This window comes from Ahaetulla prasina, chromosome 1 (genome assembly GCF_028640845.1).
Source record: "Ahaetulla prasina isolate Xishuangbanna chromosome 1, ASM2864084v1, whole genome shotgun sequence".
Lineage (NCBI taxonomy): Eukaryota > Metazoa > Chordata > Lepidosauria > Squamata > Colubridae > Ahaetulla > Ahaetulla prasina.
The window spans coordinates 169,140,039-169,150,907 of NC_080539.1; the positions used below are offsets into that span (position 1 = coordinate 169,140,039).

The following is a 10,869-nucleotide window of genomic DNA, read 5'->3' on the forward strand; positions in this document are numbered from 1 at the left end:
ACAAACAAATGTCTCTGGAAAAGTGGCAAACGGTGAAAATCTATAAAGATCACTTCAAGAACAATATTGGGAACTGAAGCTCAAATTGCTTAGTTTTACTTTGTAATTTTATCTGGGAGGGGTATTATTCCATATTTTAAAAATTAACATTTTTGCTTCAGTAGGGAATAGCTGTGAAGACTGTTCGCCTTCATTTACCTTGTCCTGTATCAGTGGTTCTCTTTTTCTTCAGAGATAGTCCAAGGACGTAGCAAAGATTTCCAGAGCCTTGCAGTGTTCTTCAGCGTTGATGGAGCATATTTTAAATATCTCGTTTTTCTGTTTAACAGTAACTAGTTGTTTGCTAGTTAAATGTAATGTCGTTAATAGGATCACACAAAATTTGCCATTCTCCACCATCTATCTTTGTCAGTCCTTCTAGGCCCCCCAGGTAATTCAACAAAACATTTAAGAAACAAGAGTATAACATTCAAGCATCAAGACACAACCCTCAGTTCCTCCCTTACTTGCTAATGAGAAACAATCTACAGGTCAACCCTGAAGCTGACCTGGCCAAGACCATTTTGAAGCTTCGGTGTTGCTACACTGGAGCTGAGGGATAGGGAGGGGGGAATAGAGATAGTTGGGGTTTTGTAGCCAAAACAGAAAACTTTCTCCTGGGAACCAAGAATATTCCCACAGGTGGCCGGAGAGAGAAGGAGTGAAGTTACCAGGGAACCGGATGGCACCTTGATTGGACCATATGACTGATTGATTGGAGAAGGGGAAAAACCAGGGGTGAAATGCTCCCAGTTCAGACCGGCTCACCTGATCCGGTAGTGATGGCGACAGGTGTTCGGAGAACCGGTAGCAAAAATCCCTGGCCCCGCCCCATGCCTCTGCTGAGCCAGGCCATCATCAGAGGTGGGTTTTTTTTACTTTTAAAAGCAGTTTTTCTTCAGCCGAAAACATGCTTTTAAAAGTAAAAAAAAAAGCCTTTGATGATCCCGCGGCTCAGCTAGGATCGTCAGAACCCTTTAAACTCTTTTTTAAAAAAAGGTTTTAAAAGGCTCCTCTGGCGATCCCAGCTGAAGTTCCTCATCACCAGAACCTTAAAAAACATGTTTTCTACAAGCTCTTCAGCCAAAGAGGTTGTTTAAAAAATCCTTTTAAGAGGTTCTGGCAATGAGGCTTCAGCTGGGATCGTCAGAGGAGCTTTTAAAATCTTTTTTCCTCTGGCGATCCCAGAGGATGAATTGCCTGATGAGTTGCCTGATCATCACAGGCTTTTAAAATCATTTTTAACAACCTCTTACAACAGCCCCCGCCCATGCCCACCCATTGCCCCCACCTCACTTACCTAATTACTGTTCCTTTCGGGCTGGCAAAGCCATACTTTACATCAGTTGCATCAGCTAGCAACTGAATCTGCCTGTCTGCAATCCATCTCCTCAGTGAGCAACTCAATCTGCCTGCTTTCCTGGCTGAGGAACTCTGGGAATTGAAGTCCACAAACCTTAAAGTTACTAAGGTTGGAGACCCCTGATCTAAAAAATATTAATAAAATAAAATAATAAAATAAAATATTTGTGCAGCTTTCTGAGATTTGGTGTAGTGTCTGTAATGTTTCACTCTAACTACACAAACACACAAAATCTCACAAAGCTGTATGTGGCATTTTGTGTGTGTGTGTGTGAGTCAGTTGTGTTGTATTGTGTATGTGTAAAGTGTGAAAGTTGGTTTTTGAGCTTTTTGTGGCTGTGTGAAGTTCCTGCATGTTGCAGGGGCCATTTTGGATGAAATGCAGCTGCTTTTACATTGTGTGTGAGTCAGTTGTGTTGTGTTGTGTGTGTGTAATGTGTGAAAGTTGGTTTTTGGTACCTCTTAGAACTGGTAGGGAAAATTTTTAGATTTCACCCCTGGGGAAAACGTTTACTTTTAATTAGGTGAAAACCGTGGGAACATTAAGAGTCAGTTTCACCAGCCTGTGCCAATATGAGATATCCAATAAAACTATTATTTGAGGAATTTACCTGCCTTGGAATTCTGTTTGCAATGGGTGTATTACTTGGAACCCTGACATTACACTTGTGCCTAATCAGCATGGACTCCTTTAAATAGATTTGCACAGTGGGGGGGGGTTTAATGCAAAATAACTTTTTTTTACTGCTGTAATTAAATAGTCTGCAGTTACTTCCTGAGATTTTCACCTGTTGTTTACTGCATAAGATCTGTTTGAAATTTATTTCAAAGGTTGACTTTACAGCTACTTAAATGACAGACAGCTTTTGTTATGTAATCTAACAGTTAAACAGGATAAACATACAAGCCTTGGTAGATTGTGAGTTACGGGTTGAGAGTGGAGGTTAGCTCATATGACACATTGTGAACATGTATTCTGTGTTTTAATATCATATAATCCAACAGCTTACCTTATTCATATTTGCACTGGCTTAGCTGCTCTTCATGATATTTAACCATAGTTTTGTTCTCACAACTAACGTGGTTATGAAATGTCTCACACAAGTCATGATAATTGCATACTATGTTTCTGGTTTACTTGTTAAATTGGCTATCAGTATGAGAACTTTGTCAGCAAATTACTGTCTTATGTCACAAAAAGGCAATAGAATCATGAGTCCTCTTTTTAAATATTAAAGTGAAGATCTACAGTGAGAAAGACTGTGTATGATTTCGATACATAAGTGAGTGCTTTGTGAATAATCATTCCATCTTTATAATACTAGGAAAAAACTAAAATCACCTCTAACACATTAATGCCCCTATACTGCAACTTTGCATTTTTATTGAGAAATACTGTTGAGTCAGTGGGACTCTGGTATTGAGTTGAAGCCCTATGCTATTTTCTTAGAAAACCTCTTTCTCTCTCTTGCACATATGCATTGCTGCTTCCCTTACTCATGTCTCTGTCAATGATGCATCAGTTGCTTTTTTATTTAAAATAAAAACTCATGGCAGCCCTGATACTACTTCATTATTATGCCGGGATCGCCCAATAAAGTAAATGTTGTAAACCATTGTGTAGAACACCACGAAAGCATTATACAGAAGTGGGGGTGGGTGAGTATACTTCCTCCAGCTGCTTTTCAACTTTGTTTCCTTATTCATGTTTTATCTAGTATTGCAAACCATTTTAATTGCTGCTTGTGCAAATATTGAACAACTGAGAAAATATTACAGTATCTTAAACTGTACTGCTTATATTATTTATTTATTCATTTATTTATTAGAATTTTATGCCACCCATTTCCCTTATAAGATGACTCTGCTGCATAGAATAGAATAGAATAATCAGTATTTACAAAATGACCACCTCACTGTTTGGCTTGAAATGGGAACTGCCTTTTTATTTTAAATATACAGATAGTTCTTTCAAATGTTTGATCCGAGGTTTTACAATTATGAAGACTGGAGTCCTCAACAAAGAAAAAAAAAATCAAAATTTTCCACTTGATATTTTTACATCAATGGGCAGAATCATACTGGAAGTTCTTTACTATTTACCATTGAAATTTGTATCAAAATATTTCTAAATATTTACATCTAATTTTTTTTCATTGCCATCCAAATGTTGCAAGAGTCTTTGAATGACCTGTATTCAAAAAGATTACCAGTAGTTCTCGACTTACAATAATAATTGTTCGAAGTTACAAGGAAGTTACTTATGATCGTTGTTCATGCTTACAATCATTGGGGCATCTTCATGATCACATGATCATAATTCAGATGCTCGACAATTGACTCGTATTTATGACAATTGCAACGTCCCAGAGTCATGTGATGACCTTTTGTGACCTTCTGACAAGTAAAGTTAATGGGGAAGCCAAATTACTTAATAACTGTGGCAAGAAAGATTGTAAAATGGAGCAAAATTCACTTAACAACTGCCTTGCTTAGCAAGTTTTGGGCTCAATTGTGGGCCAAGTCAAGGACTATCTGTAATCAAGCTTGGAAGGAGGAAAATTACCTTTTGGGCTATTTTCTGTAGTACTGACATCTTTCATTGTTGGAAGATGTAATCCTGTCTTGTTGTACTATCCTGTCATTGGGCACAAGAAGCAATGACGTAGCCCGAGTTAGTATAAAGATACTCCTCTTTCAGCTACTTTACTGTCCCTGTTTGCCATCCTCTGTCTAGCAAGGCTAATATACTTCCAGATTTATTTCACTGGAAGGTAAACATTTTTTGTCCTCCAAGGTACCTGAAACCTGTGAGTAGTATTTATAAGAGCAGTGAGCTGTGATAATAGATCCTACTGGCCACCCTATATTTAGGAAACTCATTTGAATAGGAAACTACGGTATGTGCTTGGCTCCTCAAGAATACCACTATATTGGATAAAAGCCTGGAGATTGATATATTCCTCGAATAGCTGCATTAAATGACTTTCACTGATATCTTCCTCAATTAGTACTAATGAAAATGAGGTGGCTTTCTGCATGACTCACAGCTCTTGGGTTCCAACACTATTTATCTTAAAAAAAAAAAAAAGCTGGAGCCAGCCTGGTAACAGATTCACTGAACTGCTTTCAGTTTCTCAGTGCAGTAATTGGAGGTCATGATTAGAACTGAGCGATGGGATTAAACATTCTGTTCTTCATGGTAACTTTTCAATAACCTCATGGATGTTAGATTTATCTCCTTGGAGTACAATATCCATATGACATCAGTGGAACAGTTTAATCTGCCTGTTGTTTCCCAAAAGCAGTGGGAAATCCATTTTTTTTAACTACTGGTTCTGTGGGCGTGGCAGGGGAAGGATACTGCAAAATCTCCATTCCCACCCCACTCCAGTGGAACGATACTGCAAAATCCCTTTCCCTCCCCACTCCTGGAGGAAGGATATTGCAAAATCTCGATTCCCACCCCACTCTGGGGCCAGCCAGAGGTGGTATTTGCCAGTTCTCCGAACTACTCAAAATTTCCGCTACCAGTTCTCCAGAACCTGTCAGAACCTGCTGGATTTCACCCCTGCTCTAAAGTCTTCCTCTCTTCCCCATTTTTTTTCTTCATTTCTAATTGTATTTCTGTACTAATGTTAAATTACTTAAAATATTTCAAGGAAACGCACATGACTCAGTGCAAAAGGTAGTATGACCACCTTCATTCCCTGGTAACTCCAGGAAAGAAGGAGAAAATTGCTTGAGATATTTTATTCAGCTCCTCCTAACGTACAGTTATTAATACATACTATGACTCTGTTACAGTCAAAGATGCCATTGTTATTTTATATATTTTAATCCATGCTTTGTAAAAGGCTTGGAATCTTGGATACCATTTAGATCAGTGTTTCTCAACCTTGGCGACTTTAAGATGTATGGACTTCAACCCTGGAATCCCTCAGACAGCATCTTTAAAATATTTAAGCTATTTAGTTCTGATATTATTATAAAAATAATAAAAAATAATCTTGTCTTCTTTTAATAATTAATAACTTTCCATATTTACAGTCTTGGGTTCCTCTGTGTAAATATATTCTAAAGCAGGGGTGTCAAACTCGCGGCCCGCGGGCTAGATGCATACACACTGGCCATGCCCACCCCAATTTAGTGAAGGGGAAAAAAGTTGTGATACATCATGTGATGACAACGTGTTGTCGGGAGTTTGACACCCATGTTCTAAAGTAACAGATCATTGGATATTAGAAATGCAAATATTCATTACAAGTATTTTTACACCTTGATAATATATGCATTTTTACTGGGAAGTCCTGTTTAGTTTCGTGGGACTTATTCCAGGTAAATGATATGAACTTGCAATCTTACAATCATGCATTGTCCTCTCCCCCTATTGCCCTCCAAGCACCTCAGAATTTGCTCTTTATTTGGAGGGTGTCTCAGTTTTTATAAAGTAGGGGATTCACATTGGATGGAGGAGAATCTTATCTGTAATGGGTCTATTTTTATTGGTGGAAGGACATAACCAGAGGACAATCTTTAGCAGAGAATTGTTATTCCTAAATTGAAAAGAACGAAGGTTTTATCTTTGCCTTTTTAAAATATATATTTCTGTTCTCGTGGGAAGAATTCAGAAAATACCATTGTAATTGAATCTGCTGCAATTAAATATTAGGCCCAGCTAATGGCTTCAAGAGTGAATGCCAACACAATTACAATTCTGTCTTCATAGTAATTGGCGTTTCTCTGGTGAGGCGTCACCAAATTAAAGTAATCATTCATTTCCAAATATGGTGCAGCAGTTTGCCCATTTCTGAACGTCATGGCTTAGCCTTACCATTTGAATTCCTATGAAGATTTTTTATTTGTAATTCAGCATTTAGAAATATTGTTTTGGACTCTAGATTTGTTATGTTTCAGCACTCTTTCATAAGCAGTTAAGTAACTACTATTGGATTAATTCATGCTCAGTACTAATTACTATTGCATAAGAATGTAATTGTCAAATAAACACCAAATAAATAAATAAATAAATATAGGTATTTATCAACTGGTGTCAAGTTACTCATAGATTACAGTGCTCTTTCAAGCACTGTAATGCATTTAGTGTATTTGTAAATCAGCAAATGCAGTTCTGTCGGTTATATCAATGGAGCTTTTTACATTTTGTATAAAAGTTGACTTTACTTCTGATTTAGCATATATTCCTCAGTATCAAATTTCAAAACAAGTCTAAATAGCAATAGTAATTAACACAAGGATGCTACAGTGAACGTTACTCTCATCAAATTTCATAGTGATGGCAGAGACAGCAAAATTTCTGCTGGTCATGTGAGTCTCAACATATCCTACACATATCCGATACCCTCAAGTTGAACTTCAGCTCCCAGAATCTCCCTGGCAACATGGTATTTTGTAGGAGTAGGTCCAACATACTTGGAAAGCATTGGATGCAGATGTTTGATACCAAGGCATCCAGAATGATGGAGTTTTTGGAAAGCAGGCTGTAATAGTCAACATTGTTGCTTTATGACTTATTGGTGCATGACAATCTTCCTGCGTGCTCTAAAGAAATGGAAGTCAGCCAATGGTCGATTTTCCGCCCCAGGCTCATGCCAAATTCACATCTGGAAAAATAACCAAAATGCAGCCCCCTCCCCTTTCACCATTTGGAAATGTCATTCAAGGGTGTGGTGTGTTTTTTCCTATTGTTTAAAAAAAGCAGGGGGTAAATCATTGTGATTTTATTTATGACAATATTGATGTCATTTCCAGTTACAGGCTGAACTTGATCAAGAATATCAAGACAAATTCAAAAGACTGCCACTGGAAATCTTGGAATTTGTTCAAGAAGCGATGAAAGGCAAAATCAGTGAGGATGGAGACCACAGCTCTACAACTTCTTCCCTGGCATCCGACGGTGGGAAATTGAACCACAAACCACTGCAAAATGAAGAGCTAGAAGATAATCCAGGAAAAGTGTTTGATACACCTCTCTAACAGCTCCCACAAAGACCCCGATTTTAAATTTCTCTGACAGAGCAAGTTACCATGTTGTTCCCCAGGAATGTTCCTCTCTTTGAATGACCATTGGGCAGCTTCAGATATGGAAAACCTCCAGATATGGGATATTGTACTGATTTCTAAAACAAATGGGTCGGGTGTGGAAATTACATCCCATTTGTAGGCCTTGTTTTTCTTTTTAGTTTAATGGCATAAACCAAGAGGTCGGTGTTGTTCTGGCCATATTTACATGTCATTTTTAAACCACGAGCAGGCTGGAACATTCTCTGGGGACCAGTATGTTTTGTGCAGGTAAATGTGTTTACACCTCTTTATGAAACAGGAGTGACACAATATTCTACCCACGGTTATCACAGTATCCGTAATTATTTGTTTCTTCCTTGGCAACTACACCTTGAAAGCTTTTGTCATCTTAACAATGACACTTTGAGAAAAGAAACTTTTTTTTTCTTTAGCTTTCTGTGCAGTGATAGTTGGCTGTGCTGGTGATGTCTCCACAGAGAATTAGCAGTGTTAGTTCTCTGTAACTGTGGTAACTACTACTGTAGAATATATTCCCAAGCCAAAATCTCTTCAAGACATAGTAATGTGATTATACATGCTTCGGATGTGATATGAATTCACATATGTATATGCGCATTCTGTCTCTCTAAATCAAACATGCAGGCAAGTTCTTGCTGAACTTTCCCTTGAGGTGAAATTAAAAGCTTTAGGAAAGAGACTCATACAGTCATCAGAGATAACTGATACTGTTATGAAATAATTGTTGCACAATCAGAATCTTTCATTCAGACTTCTGTACTACTTTCAAATGTAAGATAGAGTCAAGAAAGTTGCTTTCGATTATTTTTGGGTTGCATCATTGATCTAATCATTAAACTGGTTTGTGCTATTATATCTTTCTTCTTTTTTTTAATCTATGGAACGCACATGGAAATGCCATTTCCCAAGTGTATAGAAATATAGATGTTTCAAATCTAAAATGTTTGTGAGAATGAAAGAATCAGAGAAATCTGATTAATTCTACCCTTTTATATAGTTAACCTTACAATGGTTACAGTTCTACCCCAGCATTCCTTATTGCTCTACCATGTGGATATTACCAAAACACTATATTTTGTTCTGATAGTGGTAAGGAGTTGGAATACATAACAGCGTATATGTAGTTTGTTTTCCCTCAGGAGCTCAGTAAAAATAACTTATTTTATTTAAATGCAAGCAATAAATAGAGATCAAACAAAATAGAAATTGAATTAAATGCTAAGTGTACATAGGGAAACTAAAATTTTGGCTAAACAGTATTTTTTTTCATTATTTACATCATGCATGAAGAAATGTTGCACATTGTTAAGAGTATATAAAAGATGAACCGCTTACATTTTATGGAGTAATTTAGAGAATATAACGGAAATGAAAAGTTTCATTTTGATTTTAAGAAGATGACTCCTATCATTTATTCTACTTTTGCACTTTGAAGATCAATATTATTAATCATTAGATATAAAAACCTGGAAGGGTCAAAGTTTAATGCTGCATTTTCTAAGGTAAAAGATAAATAAATTTGTTTCGAGTTAGTCAGGCTACAATAATCCAGTATTGATAACAATTCTATAGGTATTTCTTTGCCATGCTTGTATACTGCAGTTTCAGACAAATAGGAGAAATTCTGATAAGCTTTTTAATTTATGATGTAAAGTTACCAAGTTAATGGTTGACAGAGTAGTTGGTTTTCAGTACATTTGTAACTGATCATTGACTGTACTTACTTTTTTAATATCTGTACAGTGCCCCTTTTTGCAGTTGTAGTTTTAGTGTGTAATATTGTATATCTTGCATTGTTAAAACTTGCAGTAATACATCATTTATCATGAATATTACTTGAAATAAAGTAAGGTAATGAAAAAGGAGTCTATGATGTGAGAGTCTTGTGCCTTCTATGTATTTGCCTTGTTATGTGTTGAACATGTCAAAATAATCTACTGTGGACATTTTGCTATAGAGAATAGAGCTGCATTGAATTACATTGGGCTCCACTGTATACTACAGATACACTACTGAGAATTGTTTTAGCAGCTTAGGACAGACCTTCACCCAGAGAATTTGGACATTTTAACTGTCAACATGGTTGTAAGAGATTTCTTTTAGATAGGGCTTGCTTTCATTCGAAACTAACATTATTGAACATTGGTATAAATAATGTATGTATGTGATTGGCTGATTGGAAATAGTGGTTTTGCTTTCACTTAGGAAAAAAAATCATTTAACATGTATATAATTTAATTTTTCAGCCTTTAGATGCATAATTCACATTTTTTGTAAGAACCCTATGCAATTTTGTGGCATGATGTTTCTTCCACTTGTAATTTATGTGCTTTCATCACAGAGCCAAATAAAATTTCTTAACATTATCGGTCCTTATTGTCATAATTATCCAGATCCTAAACATCTTGGTGTTAGAAAATGTTTCCTTTTTCCTGCATAGCTGGGGGAAAGTTTTGTGTTTATTTCATGTTAGGAGCTGTGTTGAAGTTGCCAATAAAACTAGCCATTGTTCCTCATGAATTTAGAGGAAACTTCGCCAATAAGCATAGTTTATGTAGCCAAGAACCTTATTTTATTGTTTGAGGCTTTCCAGGGGCTGTGGGATATTTGGCAAGCTATGGTTATTTGGCTCTTTAAATCTATCAGTTCCATGCCCCCCAGATTTAGCTTTACTCATGGGTGGAGGAATGTCTCTATGAGGCACAAAAAAGACACTAGGGAAGTGCTTGTAACCCATATGCTACAGGTTTGCCTAGCCTTAATTTTTAATAAGTAAAGATGGTATGGTTGCCTCCTGAAATTATGGATCAGAGTTCTTTATTATCAGTCATGGTAACTGTTCTAATAGAAGTCCAAATCCGAGATAAACTAAGGCTCTAAAATCTTCTACAATCAAATCCTGTGCCAATTAACTGTTGTTTGACAGTGAGACGGGCACCTTATAAATTTAATAAATCAATCATATTCTTCTAAGATATTCTGGGCAGACAAGTTGCATGCAGTAAACAGAAAAATCAATGAGGTTGTCTAGGGACGAGCTTAAAATCCAACAAGATACAAAGTAGGCAATCAGAAGCTCACTCCTGGATTCACTTTTACTCCAAGCACTAACTGTATCCTGAGAAACGAGCTTAAATTTTACTGTATGATGTTGTATTTAGAGACATGCAAAATTCCACTGAAGAACATTCCTTAAGCATTGGCTTCCATTTGAAATTAAGCACATAAAGCAAAGGACATTTCTTCAGACTATAATTTAGCTCTAAGTATAGAGCAACATTAAAGATTAATTTCAGAGATGTCTATATCTAATTGTCACAGCTGGAGCAATAGTTCAAGGAATAAGTCTTGTTGAATTAGGCACAAATTTGATCTGGTTTGGCCTTTTCTTTCTTACAGTGGGTT

General features: G+C 36.6%; 1 protein-coding gene across 1 annotated transcript in view; it reads left to right on the top strand.

Moving 5' to 3' along the window:
- The window catches only part of PLCB1 (phospholipase C beta 1), a 593,106-nt gene extending 583,276 nt beyond the window's left edge, over window positions 1–9,830 (top strand). The window contains exon 32 of the mRNA XM_058181309.1: window positions 7,174–9,830. Coding sequence (XP_058037292.1) covers window positions 7,174–7,398 — 225 coding nt within the window. The 3' untranslated portion in view covers window positions 7,399–9,830. The remainder of the gene's footprint in view (window positions 1–7,173) is intronic.
- Window positions 9,831–10,869: the final 1,039 nt, after the last annotated feature.